The 18076-nt window shown below is 43.9% G+C and overlaps 1 protein-coding gene across 1 annotated transcript in view; it reads right to left on the minus strand.

Moving 5' to 3' along the window:
* Positions 1–15708, minus strand: part of LOC147888170 (MADS-box transcription factor 23-like) — a 77878-nt gene extending 62170 nt beyond the window's left edge. The window contains exons 1-2 of the mRNA XM_087393798.1: positions 15637–15708; positions 15029–15225 (exon numbers count right to left, since the gene is read on the minus strand). Of these exons, the coding sequence (XP_087249924.1) occupies positions 15029–15210 (182 nt within the window). The 5' untranslated portion in view covers positions 15211–15225; positions 15637–15708. The remainder of the gene's footprint in view (positions 1–15028; positions 15226–15636) is intronic.
* Between the last annotated feature and the right edge of the window lie 2368 nt (positions 15709–18076).

Below are 18076 nucleotides of genomic sequence, written 5' to 3' on the forward strand. Positions count from 1 at the left end.
GAAAGAGAAGAAAAATGAGCTAACAATTTTTTTTTGGGAAAAATAAAAGGTAAAACCAATGGTGGATAATAATAGGTGGTGGCATGTCATACCTATTACGCCACATTCCAAAGTGATGTATAGTACATTTACTAATACGGAGCATATGGAGGATGATCATGGCCATGGAGGTGATGACCATGATATGAGAGAGGAGGATGATCATGAGATAGGAGATACAGATATGGAGGCCATTACCCACCATGAGGACGAGCCTACCATTGGTGGCGATTCTCCCAAGCATAAGCTGCTTTAATGGGTTCCCAAAGACCTGCGGAGTCTCTTGGGCAACCCCAGTGCTTACTCTCCTTTATTTCTTGATTGTTCCTTTAGTTGTTGCTATCTTCCCCTTTTTTTTAATTGACATATTTTAGGAATAAAATCTCTCCCTCTCTCTCTCTCTCTCTCTCTTCTTTCCCATATATCCTAGAGAGCCCGGGTGCCCAAGCGAGGCATCCGTAAAGGATTATAAGGGAGATGCTAGGTGCTTCTAGTCCACCAAGTCTAAGCCCATAACTTGTGTGAAGCTTCTTCCCCCCTCCCCGCCCCCAACCCACAAAAAAATAAAAAATAAATTTAATAAATAAATGATAAAGGGCACCCTATTTGACTCTAATGTTATTGGAAACTAGCTGAATGGACTTAGCGAACGGGGAGCCAAGTGGAAAGTACAAAGCAATGACATAGAAACCACGCAGCAAGGACAATTGAGAGGGAGAAATATTTCAAGTCTTTATTATTTTTAACGAGCATGACCATTTTTTGGTACTGACAATTATAAAAGCTATGTTACTCCCTTTGGCCTTATTTCCAGCATCATAAATCTTGTTCTTTGATGGTTTGCTTCTGAGACTCAGAGCCGTGGGACACCCTAGCTCACATACTCACACTTAGAGGTGTCATTCAGTATGCTAGGGCACGGAAACAGAGGGTGTATTGTTGCTTTGTGGATTTCTGCAAAGCTTTTGACACAATGCCAAGAGCTTGACTCATCATGTCTACAAGACTTCGGGTAGTCATGCCACTTTATGAGAGAGTCAAGGAAAGGGTTCAGCTGTGGGTAGACAAGATTATGAGTACTATTGGGTCTTGTTTGGCCATTATCAGCAACCATGCTTTGTCTCTGTATAAACAACCTTGAGACTTTCATTAGGACTTTAGGGGGGGTTGGTTGCTGTCTAGATGCTCTACATTCTCCTATCCGCAGATGACGTGGTCCTACTCTCATCCTCATATAGGGCCTCTAGTGATACTTGGATGCACTTCATACTTTCTGCGAGACACATGACTTGAAGTTCCAACCTTGCTAAAACCAAGGTCAGGATCTTCAATATATCCCAGGCAACCATGCACAAAGAGCACTTCACACTAGATGGGTTACCAGTGGAGGTGATTGCATCCTATACATACTTGGGGGTTCTTTTCTCTAGCCCGATCTTCACGATGTGACTAGTGTTGTAGGTCCGATTGAGCATGTAATACGCCATGCATGCTTGACTCGAGCGACGGTGCTTTCACTCTCATCTCCAGGATCCCTAGGCCGAGTCTCTTCTCTTTGACTCTTTCGTCGCCCAACGGGTATGTATCGCCGTCCTTGCTAGGGGCCTAGGGGCTAGACCTATCAGAGATAGGGTGGGCTCGAGTCGAGAGGCTTCAAGTTCTATTGCTTTCACGGATGATCCGCAATGAGCCTTCAATCTCACATCAGATATTCCTGGCTGAGTTCTGAGCATCCCCACTACAACTGGATGCAACATTCTAGGTTATCACGTACCTCTACCACGTTGGGGAGTATGGCTCTTTACACTACGGGGTGATGCACGCTAAGATGGTTTGCCCTATCTTTATCCATGGCTTTGACAACTAAGAGTGACCAGAGGTGCTGATATGCTCCACATAGACAAACGACCCCCTTCCAGTACAACATCGAGGCCCCCGTCCCACTCATACATCACGAGGTGAACTAGGGTATTCGAGAGGATCTCTTACAGCTACACACATTTAGGACCTGGTTGGCACCTCACAAGCTTCCTGTGAAGCTCAACTTCTACAAAGACCACTACTTGAAGATTGTAGTAGAGGGCTTCATTGATCCATCCGTATCCACCTAACCCACTTCTTGAGGATATCGGTTGGGCAATTTTGGGTTTCATTACATTGACTTCGCATTGAGATAGACGAGCTAAGGGCATACACATGGAAGGTCACATCTGCACTTTATGTCATCAACAAGAGATCAAGTCGAAGGAGCACTTCGCTTTCAGATGCCCCATATACTATGAGATCTGAGTTCGCTATCATTGTCTCTTCAAGGACAGTTTGAGACCTCTATGTAGTTTCTTGTCCTACCTAGATCAAAGATGTCTGGCAACTTTCATCAATGAGGCAGTTCGACACAGGGAGCATTTACTCAAGGGACATATGGAGATCAGGGTGTACAACCAAAACTCCACTCAAAGAATGATCAATGAGTTTTTCCATCCGGACAACACTCACCAACAAGGCTCAAGGAGATGACGGATCTGAGGATCAGAGTGAGAGACACGACAGACTCTTCAACCGGTTGAGGCACATATTAGACTAAGGGGACCTTCCCTCCATGCTTACCAAATCAGAGGCACAGCCAACAGGAGTGACACTGCACTTGTTTGTCGCAAGGCCATAGCATGGCTAGGAGAACACATCGGAGCACACATACTGACAGTCGTCACGCGCTATCACAAGCTTTATGTGATTCATCACGGACCCCCTCTTAGGCTTGACCTCTCCGCCAGCTTCCAAATGATCATCACAGTGCTGCCAGCCCTCATCTTCTCCATGAGCTCAAAGATCTCGCTTTGTATATTATTGGTATCTTTATGGTTATGGCTTTTTTTTGTATTTGTCATGGGTATTGATGCCCGCTTAGAGGCTCCACCCTTTTAGCTCATCGTGCGGTTCTTTCAGTCTCATAGACCCTTCGTCCTTTTGAAGACTTTTAATAGACTCTGTGTGTGTGTGTGTGTGTAGCCAACTAACCTTCTTTTTATAAACATGGGCATCATGTCAAACTTGATGACTTAATAATAATAACTCCTTTTCTCAACAAAAGAACCGTGCTGATGAGAGAACTGATCAAAACTCCATGCATATTTTGTTTTCTACTTTCCATTCTAAGGAGGCAGTGGGTGGACAGAACCAACTTCTACCTTGACCAATGAAGCACATGCCGTAACTTCCATTGGCTGTGGAGGAATCGTACACATACTCTCACATGATTGCCCCCCCCATGCATACCTTTGACCTGAGCACTTTTCTATTCTTGGGGGAACTGCTCTGGTTATGGGTTGGATGGATGATTTTCTGCTGTAATTTCTCTCTCAGGGCTGTGCTGTACCTATTGCCATCTCATGTCTGCTCCGAACTATCAGCTTGGGCTCTTGGCCCATGCCCTTGAGAGGCTCCTATGTGCTGGACTTGCATGCTGAAGAACTGATGCCTACTAAACAGTTATAGTGGTTGGTGTTATGCAGGCCTGGCTCGCTGCCCAACCAGGCCAATCAGAAACAGGCCTGTAATATGCTGCCTCCCATCACCAAACTGAAGTAGTAATGCTGGACACCATCTCCCAAACACTATCCTCGAGTGAGGGTACAGGCTGCTGATGGGATGAGGGATTGTATCTCGCACCTCGATCCAGAAGACCCTCTATGGTGAGCATGGTAGATCACTAGGAGTGTCACATTATATGCAGTGGTCTAGATGGGAGAGGGGACCTGCTTCCACAGTAGTGCCTAGGAGGCTTTCAAGAAGCTTCCAGAGGATCAGAGACTCTTATCCGTTGACCACCTCAAAGGGAGTACAGTCAGGATGCAATAGATAGATGCAGCCATACCACCAGAGTTGATAGATACAGATGACATGCCTATCACAAAATCCACTTGGTTGGGAGCTTTTATGGGGACGGGTATTCCTTTACAAGTTATTGCCTTGCGGGATGCACTTGAGGAGACCCTTGTCTTTGATGTTCAGTCGGGAGGTAGAAATCTTAGATCTTCAAATGATATTCTTTTGTAGGTTGCCTTCCAGCCTGTTAGGATTGCAGGTTACATGGAGTGGGGCAAGGACTCTCAGTGGTATGTTGATCCTAACCCTGTTCTCCTAGCACTTGGGTCTTGGAGACTATGGTTATATGGTGGCTCCCGCATTAGGTTCTTGCAGTGGGACCCAAGGGAGTGGGAGTGGGTTGATGAAGGGCACCAAGAGAAGAGCATCCCCTTCAGTCAAAAATGCCAAGAGATTTCAGCTTAGCAGCAGAGGTTGGAGGCCCTCCAGAGATCCTCATTGGGATAGTTTTCGGATTTCTGCAGAGGTGCAAAAAAACTTTTGGAGGAGGCTCTGGAAACCCCTCAAGAATAGAAAGGTCACTTTCTTCTTTTGGCTTTCTATGCATGGAGGGATTGTAGTGAACCTGTGGAGATCCAGGTTCGAGACTGACCCTACTTGTCCTCAATGCCACGTAGCAGTTGAGTCAGTTCAGCATTGCCTCTGGGAGTGCAGACAGGCATGCCAAAAACGAGCCTCCACTACCTGTTCCAGAGCTACGGACTCCATAAACGATCTGGAAGGATGTTGCTAGGATTTTTAGCATAATTCATAGAGCACCCTTCTTCATGACTTGGGGATCAGTGGCATGGTTATCTGTTACTGGCCCTCAGGTGTTTTTCGAGGGACATGACTCAAACTCAAACTTCATTATACAACGATACTATGTGGAGTCTTGTTCTCTCCAGGATGTTCCCTTCACTCCTTTCAGAGCTGCTCATGCCTCGGTGGTCACATCATGGGAGATTCTGGCTAGCATTGCAGCTTGGCATATTTGGAGAGCCAGATGTACGGAGGCGATGGAGGGTTCCCAAGTTCACCCCTCCCAACCTATGGCTAGTATATGGACGGATACTATACACACATTGGTGGCCATCAAGGAGAGCATGCAGGGATCCTCTAGATCAGCTACTGCCAGAGGAGGTACTTTTTTCAGAGTTTAGAGAGGATCTATTTTCTTCTCTGAGTCTCCTTCAGGGTTGATGTGGCACTTTCAGCCTCCACCTTGGATTTTGTTAGCTCGTTTTGAGCTGGTTTTTTTTCTCATGCATGGCATGATGTACTCCCGCATTTGAGCTTGCTCTTGCAGTTTTCAGTCATACCTAATGAAGTAATCTTTTCGGGGAAAAAAAAAAGACCCTCTGTCCAACAATGTTGTAGGCTGGCGAGCCCATCTCAATTGAATAGGCATGCCATCCCTCTGTCAACCAAGTTGCCATGCCCCAAGTGCAGTCCCACTGCATCCTCAGTGTTTGAGCCACAAACTAGAGGGTCCCCTTGTTGGAATAGTCACCTCTCCATCTGTAAGCCCCCATATGAGGAGAGCATGGGGGAGGTAGACCAGGGGATACTGGGGCTGCCACATGGGCAGCACACAGAAAGGGCAGAGGCTGCCACATGGGCAGCACACAGTCTGCCATGTGGGCAGCTGTCAAAACAGGATGCCTTGGATCTGCCCTGGCAGAAAGGATCTGATGAGGAGCATGATGTGCGGTGATCCAGAAGAAGAGGCGCTTGCAACAGGTGTCGGCAGCAACAAGGCCAGCACATGGCACATTAATGGCGGGGGGAACCAGCAGGAAGGTCGGCCATAGAACTGGCTGGTTAGGGCTGGTTGGAGCCAGCCAACCAGGCCAGCTATTGGGCAGAACTAAGGGCTGGACCCGGCCTTGAAGTGTGGGCCAAAGGCCCTAGAAAAGAGAGCCCCTTAGGGGCATTTATAGGCAGACCAGGTCAGGGCCTGGTCGGCCTGTTTGGGTCGGCCATAGGCAGCCTGACTGATCGATTCTTTGCCAGCCCCTTGGGGCCTATAAAAGCAGAGGCTCTTGGCCTCATTCTAGATCATCTGGAGCAGCAGAGCCTCAGCAGACTAGAGCAGCAGATCAGCGCCTATAGGGCCTAAATCCAGGAGGTGTATAGGAGGCTGAAGAGCTGCAGACAAGCTGAGTTAGGGCTGCACACCTAGGCTGACATCTAGGGCAGCAAGGTGTAGAGATCAAGTCACGGTGACCAAGTCTACAGAAGCTCCACAAGGAGCACGCGGGCTCGAGTCTAGAGATAGCCAGCAGATAGGAGAAGTACCTTGTGGTAAGATCAGAGGACCACACCATTGGTGGGACTCTGGATCTATCTCTTTTGTATTGTGTCCATAGCTTTGGACGGAAATATATTATTTTGGTGGTTTCTCTATTTGGCTGGTTCATTGTCTATTGATGAGTCTGCACATCTATTTTATGCACATAAGTTCAGAAGTTTGTGATTCCACACCCCACACCACACTGTGTGAGCTCCTGGGCTATTCTATCAGTCTTCCGCTGTGCGTACCCTCTGTTGGGTCATTTCTAATACCCCTGCCAAATCCGATACGCGACATATCCACAGACAAGTCTCTCTTTGGTGGCATCTCCCATCCACTCACATTTGCTCCGACGACGGGCCAGTGGGCAGTCTCCATGGGCGACCATCCAAGAAAATATGTAATCTTCTGCGGAAGAAGGCTAGTTCACAAGCCGGACCAGAATTTGATAATGATCGGTTGCTCTACCAATGTTGCTCTCTCCAAGGGGTCCAAGCGAGCGACGTGCGTGTCTAGCTATAGATGCCAGCTGACGCATGCATTGTATGAGAAGAAGGGCACTTCTATAATCTTTCCGAGTGCCTTGCCCTAGACGACAAAAACCACTCACTCAGGTCCTCCAAAATGTCTTTCTAGAGTCTAAGATAGCTTTGGCTACTCATTCTGCAACCTCATTAAGGTGCAATGGACTCAAAAGTCCCAAGACCGTTGCTGCAATTCTCAGAACCTCGAATGTTGTGCATTACTTAGCGTCCGGAGCGAGCGCCTATCCTTCTCATGTCCTTGACCAAACTAATCAAATCTTGAACACCTCGTCCTGCAAACACACCTTCAAAACAATCAGCTTGCGTTGCTCTCCTAGAGCTTATGTGGGCTTCTATGAACAATCCTACGTAAGTCAGTGATTTCTCCTTTGATTCTTGCTGCTGTGTATGGAGCCAATGGTGAGGTACAAGTCTCCTGTTAATCTTGTCCTCCTTACTGCTGTGTAGGGAGCCAATTGTGAGGAACTTCCGCTGGTGTTCTAAACCTCCCTGCTGCAGTGTTGGCAGCTCAAACCGAGGCACCAGAAACCCTGCACAATGGAATAGTGAATGCCCCCTCTTTGGAGGCCTTTTATAGGTCTCGAATCCTCCAGCCAACCACCCGACCCAGCCTGTAATCCTACCAAATGTCCGACTTGCAGATTTTGACCAAAAGTCCTCCAAATCATCTTGCCTAGTGCCATGTGGTAGTGTGCCTGTTTTCTGGTGTTCCAACACTTCTCCGACTTCTAGATCAGCACCTAACTGCTGCACCTGTTGCTGGTGTCTGCTGCACAGGTATTTGTCTGTATACTGCTTGCAGACCTGCTCCAAACTGTCCCTGGTGTTAGAAATCAATAGGGAATGAATCACTCAAACCACCACCCAAGATCTCTCCAACTCTTACACACACTCAACTCAGATAGATGATCACAGATGCAATAAACACTCTCTCAGAAATAAATATGGACGGAGAGAGAAAGAGAGTATATTCATTCACCAGATGGTGGGCAGAAAAATAGCACCAAGGGAGCAGTACAAAACACAGCAAAGTGCTGGAGAATATTGATGGACACTCTCTCTCAGCAACTGCTCCAGATCTGAGTGCTGAACACAGCCTTGGAGAGTTCAGTCTTGCACTGGATAGCTGGAATGAATGGAGGAGTAGGCCTTTTATAGGCACTGCCCAGGCCCCTTGAGTTGACCGACCAGCAGGGTTGGTACCCTGTCTGGTGGCCGACCACATGGGCCCTAGAAAACTGACCAGGGTTGGCCCTGTTCGGGGGCCCTGGTTGGGCCGACTTGGCCTGCCACAGGCCCCTATATAAGGGTGCCCTGTGCAGCCAGTCTGCGCTGCTGCAGGAGCCTCCATGTGAGGCCTAAAGCCCCGTTTTACCTGCTGTTGCAGGCTGCAACCAGCCCGTGTGCTGGTTGCCTATGATGCCGGCCTGAGTCTCTCTCTCTCCCACACCTGGAACAGTCACACTGCTGTCCAGCTCCAGACTCCTTTGTTCCACATAATTCCAACCAGTGGTTCTGATCCAAACAACTCCAGCCTGGTCCTGGATTCTGCGCAGCCCTACAGGAATGCTTGCTGCCCTCCAACCTCTCCTGGCAGCTTCATCTGGCTGTCCTTGGAGAGTTTCTTTTGCTCCAATAGCAGCCATCCGATCGTCTTTTCTGCAATCTCGCTGCGCATTGGCAGCTAGCATGCTTCCCATATGGCAGCCCTGCATTCTTTCTCAGTTTGCCCGTGGCATCTCTAAGTCCCTCTTGGTGAATCTCGCCCATGCTCTCCTCATTTGGAGGCTCACATGTGGGGAGGTGACCTACCAAACTCCAACATGAAGCACAGAACTCCTTCCAGGCCTGGAGGGATTTTCTTTCGCCACTGGCTTATGGCCCTCTCCTCACAGATACATCTCAACAAGAGTAGCATGGATGTTGTCAAGATGGTTGGTGCTGGGAAAATGCCCCTCCCACCTATCAACCAAGAGCGCATATACTCTAGCACACACTCCTCCTTTCTTCTAAATACATTGGAAGAGAAAAGTTCGCTTCAAATTGTGTAAATGCTATGACTCCTGACTCTACTGCAGCATGAGAACATGTTGCTCTGTAGTCTGCATCTGCTGGAACAAATTCTGCAGCACCTGAGCATCGATCACAGAAGGTCCAGGAGCATCGAAGGGCAGTGCTCTTCCTCTAGGATTTTTATAAGATGTTGCATGAAAAAGAGATCAAATAAACAATCAGTACTTAATGACAATTTTACGAAAACGTACATGCGAGTATACACAATCCACAAAAGACAAAATCCAAGTTGCACAGAACTTGCGTGAATTCCAAGAAGAGAGCACGAATCAGAAATAGGCAAATCTGATTGCGTGTGCACAACAGATGTCTCATGCAAAGCAATGGCTAGAGAAAGCATGAAAAAGAGGAAAGCACAATTATAGTTCTCCTTGTACAAACAAGTAGAATATGTGTGCTTTAGAAGGGGAACAGGCTGCTGAAAATCAGATCTCCTCGAATAAGGGAAAGCAATGGACGGACAAGAGCAGAAAGGAGAGGTCAAAAGCTTTTCGAAAAGCTGTGCAGATCAAGCTCACTTGGTCGAAGTTGAAGAGAGGCACAGGGGCTGGAAAACTGAACGAAATAGCTGAAAGATTGAAGTAGGGAAAGTGCAAAGTAGAAAGAGGTGTCCAACAGTTCTCGAAAGCACATGCAGGGGCGCAAGTGCATGTAAGAAAGGGCGGCATTCAAGCCGCCTGGTTCACTGAAGTGAAGGGATGGTCTTTATGATTGAAAGTTCTCAAAAAGTACTACTAAAAATACTTTTAGAACTTACTGTAGGTGTTAGAAAAGGAAGGTAAAACGTAGTAGGACTTATGCATGGATGCGACTGCATGCAACCTTGCATGCATTCATGAACACTACAGCTCTTGTGCACTCATGCATGTAGCCACAACCCGCATGCAAGTCGTCCCAGTCTAGTTCACACAGCCACTGTTTAGATTAACATAAATTAAAGGCTACATATGTACTTACTCAAAAAGTAAGTACATGCACCTTCCTTTCTAGGAGCACAGTCTGAAAAGTAAGTACATGCAGCCATAACTTTTCCTGTGCATGCAGCCAGTGCTTTCCAGTGCCATGAACTAAAGAGAGCCCTCTTACCAATCACACCTTCTACTTCTAATCAGCCTCCACAAAGCACTTTGACAGCCCTTGTGCACCTGCTTGCAGAGGACCTCTTAAAACTTCAATTCGCTGCCAATTGCTGTCAGATTAATCAAAAACTGACACTTGTTTCTATCAGAATCGGCCAGAATATGGTGCTGCTCCACCAGAACAGTTCACTGTCAGAGCTGTACGGCCGGCAGAACTGTACAGCCTAAGCTGCGGCCATACCAACCAGAATCATTTTGTCAGCCTGCAAATCAGCCCTACAACCTCAAAATTCAGGACCTGAAAGACAAAACGAAAATTTCACATCTGTCTACCCTGAATCAGAAAATTTCTACCCTAATAATACAAAACGAAATTCACAGCCGGACAGTCCTCAGAAGCCACACATGATTTCACAAACCAGAAGGAGCACATACGAGCTGTACTGCTGTGAATTCGCAGCACAATCAAAATTTCACATCCTTAGTCTGCAAAAACCAAAATCCGAAATTGCAAACCTCAAGTGCGTACAGGAAGCAAGCAAGCAAGCAGATAGAGTATAGCTTTGATACCAAACACCCCTTACAGTTTTGCTACAGCCAATTTAATGGTTCTTTGCAATCCTCTATCCCCGAGGTACCTGCAAATACCACCAGAGGTTAGAAGACAAAGATAGGGACTGCGAGGATCACCCTCCACCTAGAGTTCAGGCAAACACTGAACCAGTGATCTCATGGGCAAGACGACATGTCCAATACCACACAGCTCCATCCGCGCACAAATGTCATAGGCTTGGATGGGCTCCATCCTCGCTGGGTATTCTCGGGAGGCCCCACTCCCAAGCCCAAATGAGCTAAGGCTCACAATTATATAGGCATAGGGTGTCTTAGGCCTTAATTGTACCAACTAATTGTAGAATTAGCTTACAAGACCTAGGTTAATCTAACATCCATAATACTAGCCATGGTCATATGGACATAGCATATAGTTCTCAAATGATGTACATAGCTTGACCTTACTTGCATGTTGACTACGTCGTGGTTCTAGTCCGGAGGGGCAAAATCCGCTTCCTTAGACTCTTGACAATTGAGGTCTATTTGTCATAGTATTGTTCTAACCTCCACTTGTGCACCAAGTCGCTGCTCCATCATCGTGGTGCATCAATGATTATACCATTTCTTGAGGATGCATAACGGTAGGACAGGCTTGAGCAAGCACTTTTCGCTTTACTTGTTGGGGAGCTGACGAAAGTTTCTTGCTTTTGCTCTTACCATCTGCTTTCTCTATTTTCATGTGCTCAAGCCGGGCAATCTCGTTCATGTTTTTCTTGTTAGGTTACATGGTCCCACACTTTCCTTGCTTCTTGAGCCCGGTTGGGCTCCAGTTCTTTGTTGTATGATTTCTCTCAATGTTTTAAACTTTGGTAGGCGGCTCACTGGCACAAGCTCCCCGTGCTTGAGGTTGCTACATCTATTGGTTATGTTGCATTATCAATCGGTGTGAAGGCAAAGTTAACCAAGACATTGGAAGATTTGTGAGAAGTTTCTCACAAATCAAAGGCCTCCTAATGTTAAATAGAGCTACCTAGATAGTATATCTTGGTGGTGGGATTTGTGCTAGTACAAATATATTCTCTCTCTCTCTCTCTCTCTCTCTCTCTCTCTCTCTATATATATATATATATATTTTATTTTTTTTTATTTTTTTTTTTTTCATAAGACATATACAAGAAATGATTAATAAATTGAGAGTGAACGATTTTAAAAACCTAGATAACCATTAGGAAAAAAGTGATATATATATATATATATATATATATTTGCATAAGACATATACAAGAAATGATTAATAAATTGAGAGTGAACGATTTTAAAAACCTAGATAACCAATAGGAAAAAAGTGAGCTCATTTTGGGGCCTTAAGAGAAATTTCTTCATTTTTCTTTCCTATAAAACAATAAAATGCGACATAATCCCACTGACATACGGTGTAGAATTTGGTATTTTTGACATCAGCAGCGTGTCTCGCTTCGGATGCACTGGCGATGTCAAAAATACCAAATTTGCACGTATATTAGATATAATAAAGTAGCTCAAGTATCCTTATTGAATGCAAACTTGGTGGTATTGCTTTTTTTTCTCTTTTACTAATTTTTTCAACATTATGTTGGCCCTCCTTTGATTGGTGGAGGGCTATTTTCCTTCTGGGCTAAAAGGCCCCAAAATGAGCTCTGAGTTTTCCTAATGAAGCATGGGTTGGCTTGTATATCCTCAAAGAATGACTCTGTGGGACGTTTTGCAAACACACACACACACACACATATAACCGATAGTTACCTCTTTTTAAAGTTATAGAACATGAGATACTAGGAGAAGTGTGGTACTATAAGACAATCTATAAAACATGTAGCATGAAGAGTAAGAAAGCACATTGTTGGTAGCTTGACACTCAAAAAAGGCCATAGCACTGACATCGACATTGGGTTTTCCTATTTGAATACTTCAAAAACTCTTACAGTCTCATAAAGCATCTTTCCCATTCCTATATTATGTCCATAGTATCTTAAATCCCCAAATAATGCAACCTCGGATTTTCCAATGCTTGTTATTGATGTTCTTATCTTGTAAGTACACACCATTGTTAATAGGATTGATGTGTGTAATTAATTGCACATTAATATACCCTTTAGTAGGTTCTCCAGGTTTATAACTTCAATAAAATACAACACCACAAACCATTCAAAGCAATGCCATATGTACCCTAATTTAGTTTAATGGTTATTGCTTGTTGATTACAACATTTACTCTAGCCCCCAAATAGTTATTTCATGCCATAAGATGATTTGTTCCTTACAATCGTTTATCGATCATGCTTACATCTATTGAGAAATAGTTATGGCCATAACATCATGCATAATTCTATACCAGCTTGATAAATACTCACTAATCTTTTCTTGTATTTAGTTAGAACATCACCACTAGATGTAACTTCAATTGTCTAATAAATTGACACATTTTAATTGATGCTATCTATTTACTAGTACATTCCGCAGACACAAGGTTTGATTTGTGAGTCCACACTACACGCCCTAGATCTCGTGAGTTCAGTCGATAGGAAAAAGAGAGATTGGAAAAGTAACTTCTAGTGGTCATACCTTTCAAAGTGACAACTTGTTAAAATCCCTACACGTAATTTCAAACTATGCTACCCTCTTAATTAACATCAATAAAAGGAAAAAATTAATCACTTTGTTAATTGAAGCTTGATCTCACCAAATCACACTTTATGACATTTATATGTTATTATAGGACAAAGTTGATGAGACCCATAGTTTGTCACTTTACAAGACAGTTTTTTTGACTATGGATGTCTTACTTCAAACTGCATGAGAAGCCCACGTAGAGCATGAACGTATTTTTCACATAACTTCTCATTGAGTTTATCGTTTGTGTAATTGAGTAAATATAATGGCAGAGGCCACTTCACAACTAACACATTTGGCCGTATACGACTAACACATTTGGCCATATGGCCTCACTTGACCTTAGCCCAAATTGTAACAACATTGAGATAAGCTCCCATATAGAAGAAAAAGTCACTTTTGAGCTTCCACTATAGTGGTATATGTATCCAGACACACTTGCATGAAGAAACTCATTCAAGTGGTCTAGAATTAAGGAATCGTATAAAAGTGCAATTCCTAGTATTTACTATTGTATGTTGTCTTCACAGTGCATAATCATAAAAACTGAAAATGGGCAATCGATTGACCATATGGCCAACAATCCTTTGAATTGTCTTGGATATAAACAAACAAAAGTATCCTTTGGGAATACATATTTGTGTATGCTTGTACAACTCTTAGATGTTCTTTATACAAGTCAGCTTCAAAGGTGGTAATTACATTCTAATTGCATTGGTCTTAGTTGGTGATTGCATCATGATTACTTTTGTGATCATAGTGCACATTCTATGTCTTGGGAATATAACTCTACATAAAACCAACGACCTGAAACTTGTAGTGCTTCAACTACAAAGTGAAAGCTCATTACAATATATTGTATGATTGAATTCCATGATACCCTATACTAATAATAAAACTTCAAATTTTAATCATTTGTTAATAAATGCCTAATTCCATCATTTAATATTTTATAAGATTAATATACTATGAATAACCTCAAAATAATATTGATCATGTCCCATATTTAATAATTAAAATTTGATCCGCTAATGCCTTACTTTAGGCTATTAGAAAAGTATCTAAGACCTAGGGAGTAGATATGTTCTCCTTACAAAACTATGACTACCTATTGGATAAGAAATCATACACTAGAATAATTGGAAGATGAAGAAATCCACGAGAGAGAGATATATGTACATAGAGAGAGAGAGAGAGAGAGAGAGAGAGAGAGAGAGAGATTTTGAAAAGGTTTTAGTTAGAGAGGAAGCATTGAAGAGAAAGGAGGATAACAACATTTAAACTAGAGTGCCAAGTTCTCCCTCCTAGTATAGTAGGTAAAGAGAAAAGCTATGATTTTTTAGTATTATTTAAACTAGAGTTCTCCCTCCTACTATAGTAGGCAAAGAGAAAAGCAATTATTTTTTATTACGTCGGGCTATTTATCGCTAATTTACGTATTCACGAATTGAAGCATAAATTGTTGGTGGTATTGGCCGTGTTGAGGAGATCCTATGCCTAAAGTACCGTGGCGCTTACGTTAGAAATAGAGTCAGTCGCAACTAGTGAGTAATGTGATGGGAAAAGTACTGTGGGCAGAAACTTGGTAATGCGCTTCCCATGCCATTGAAAATTTTAGGCCAGCACTCTGTTGTTGCAACCAGTGAGTTAAGCTAATGGAAAATCTCGCTAAATCCTCCCCTTCCAATTTTGGGAGCTGCATGGGGTTGGTCTCCTTGCAGCTCTACGGCAAGCATAATTTGTAACGTCGCTAAACTTGAACGCGACTACCCTTTGTGGACGTTAGGGAATTAGTCCCATTTGTGTCCCATGAGATGAGAAACATGAACCTTGTCAAAAGCAATCCAATCCATGTAAGCGCACGTCTTATCTGCATAGGGTTCATCTCATATACCCTTTTTACCGCTAGACTAAGAGAGTGAACACTATTACCTGGAGCTTGCAAATTGGTGGGGTTTCCCTTCGTTGGAGAATACAAGAACGCCAACGTTCGCATCACACAGAACCGATAAGTCGTGGGCTTTCTTAAACAAACCACGACGCCGTTTGTTGAAAGTCGCCTTCCTGCCCCTGGTGTTTTCTATCCGCTTGATTTTGATCTTGCGTCGTACCATCCTCGCGGCCTGGGCCTGAAAGAACAAGTTAGTGGTTAGGGTGATCCCGAACATGCCATGCGATTGGACTCCTTGCACTGTGCTATCGGTGACACTCATCTTGTCACACAATGAGGCGATCAAAGTACCGGTTACGAAGGGAAAGAAGACCTTGCGGCTGCCAGCGAAAGAAAAGACGAGCTTGAATGATAGTGGTGCCAGGTTTTGAGCTGGGGTGTCTCCATCATGCAAGCTCTCCTAGATTTTAAGCTTAGGAACGAGGATACAGGCCAGAGTGAGCTGAGTGAGAGTATGGATAGTGAGGTTCTAGTTCAGTCCCCCAAGCAACTGGAAGCTCACTATCCAGAGGCAAAGAGCTGAAAGGCACGAGCGACAGTAAAGAAAAGAGACGAGGAGGGGTGTGGGAGTGTAGTGAGTGTTACAAACCTGAAGCTTGGAGCTGAGGAGGTGAGTGAGTAAGAGCAAGAGCAAGAGCAAGAGCAGCAGCACCCAATTCAAGGCAGGCTTCACATAAATTGACGATGACTACACTAATAAAACCTAAATTCTCTTACACTCACATCAAGCTAAAGCTAGGCATGCATTTTACATATACACGTTCTAGGCGTAGCTGAGCTTAGTTTAGTGGTTCCACGCTTCTCATACTTGCTTTCAAACAAGTTGGATTATGTGTAAATGTGTTTGTGAACGGTTAGTCAAATACTGGTTCTTAGTGTGGTAGGCCTGACTAGTAGATGAAGTTTGTTCCTGTTTTGTTTGTTATTTGTGGGTGGCACATTTGGTCGAGGGTTGACCCATGAATTGTTGTAGCCATGTTAATTAGTTGTTCCATGTTTATAGTTGACATAAATTGGTAGAGGAATGCCTTCTTAGGGTTAACTTTGATGTATTGTAGTCTATGTTGAAATCCCCCAAGTCATATGTTGGAGTTGAAGCTGGGATCTCATGAAGGAGTTTTTCGAGTGTTCGGAGTAAAACCTTGAGTTAGTTGCAACAATGCAATAGTAACGTACATTAGATATCCAGAAGGATGACATCATTGCCGGAAAATCCAATCATCTTTCATGGTGGGAACAGAAACTGAACAAAGAATAGAGAGTACACAGCAAACTGGAGATGAATAAAATTTTCCTTCAATACTGATGTAGTACATACGATGGCTCTGTCCACCTGTGCGCTCCCACAATGGAGCTTAGATGGCGATCTAGACAGATACTAGGTGAAGAGCCACTAGCTAGGAAGATCTCTACTGGAAGATCTGATCTGGTACAATGGACTAGGGAGGTTGCCTCTTTATAGCTATAATGGCGGTAGTCAAATCAACGTAGTCGGTGGAACCGACCAGTCAACCTAGTTGGTGAAGCCGACTGGTCGACCTAGTTGGTGGAACCAACTAGTCGTCCATGGAACATTTTGTGAGAAGTTCTTGCACTATGCAGAGGGGGACGACAAATTGTGTGAGACACTCTCGGACTGTGCAGAGATGGAGGAGCCAAATAACACATGTGGGAGCTCAATGTGCCCAAGGGGATCCATTGTGAGAGGTGATAGAAGTTGTAGGAAGAATGCAATATAGAAAGGTCAAGAGGTAAGGGCAAAGGTCTCCACACAGTAGGACATCTATGTGATCGAATGGTTGCAAATGATTATGCTTTATCTCGCACACGTGCATACACATGTCTATAGAAATGAAGGTGTTCCACCATTGTGACCTCATCGACGACAATGATTAGCTCAACGTTCTTGTATTATGCACAAAGAGATTGTAGCTTCTTTTGCCGAAAGGCTTGTGTAGTTTAAAGTTGATAGTGGCAGATGGAGTGTAGAATGAATTGTTGTTCCTCCAATATTGTAGGCTGCTTTTCTAATTTATGCTAGCATGAGCGCTCTGGGCAAGTTGATATCTAAAGTTTCTTAGTGTGAATAGAAACGTAGTAGAGCTTGGACAAGTAGCAACAATGTAAAAGTTTTCCCTGTGCCTACATTTTCAGACAATAACAAATGCAGGCCGAAGTCTGTACATGTGTGCTTCTTGAGCAGGATGTCCTCGACGATGATGATATGTTGCTTAAGGTTCAATCTGTGCATCATGGAGTAGTATGAAAGACGTGATTGATTTTATTTTTTGTGCAATCCAATTTCTCGGCCCAAGTTGAAAGCGCCATTGCTATCTGCATGTTGGATGTCACTAGAAGACATGGATGCATTTGGTGCACTTCTTGAATTTGTTGAAGTCTTAACGATTGTTCTTAATAACATCTTTGTTGTGATTATACATGTAGTGACACGTTGGAAATTCATTATTATTGAGTGCTCTATTGAGTGGGAAGGAAGCTATAGTAAGGATAGCTCCTTGTAATGATTTATTGGATTTTTGTTCTTGTTGTAGTTGTTGTCTTGAACCAACCTTTGCTCGCTTTCCTATGCGGTCTTGTGTTCTTGAAGTTGTAACCAAGCTTGCAAATGATGCAAGGCACATTTGCTGAAATTGCGGTTTGCGTTTTTTATACTTTATTACCATGTTGTCAAAGAAAATGTTAGTGCTTGTGAGGTCCCTTTTCTCTACCTGAGCACAATGTCTAAGGACGAGAGTCAATGCTGAAAAACTCCTTTTCAGACATGGAAGAGGATGCCATGATGCAAATGAAGCAAAATCCCAAATGCTAGTGCCTACAAGACAGAATCACACCAAATACCAGGTACACCCAAATGTGTATGCCACAATAGAGTGAAATATCACCAAAACTCAAAGCTCAAAGCATCAAAAGATACAGCTGACTGGTGTGCATGTACTATGCATCCATATGAGCAAATCTGGCCCAAAAGAAAATGCCAACTGCAATGGCAATCCAAAATGCCAATAAGT

Source organism: Dipteris shenzhenensis, chromosome 22, assembly GCF_047967505.1.
Source record: "Dipteris shenzhenensis isolate YYH24624 ecotype China chromosome 22, Dip_SZ_1.0, whole genome shotgun sequence".
NCBI classification, from domain to species: Eukaryota; Viridiplantae; Streptophyta; class Polypodiopsida; order Gleicheniales; family Dipteridaceae; genus Dipteris; species Dipteris shenzhenensis.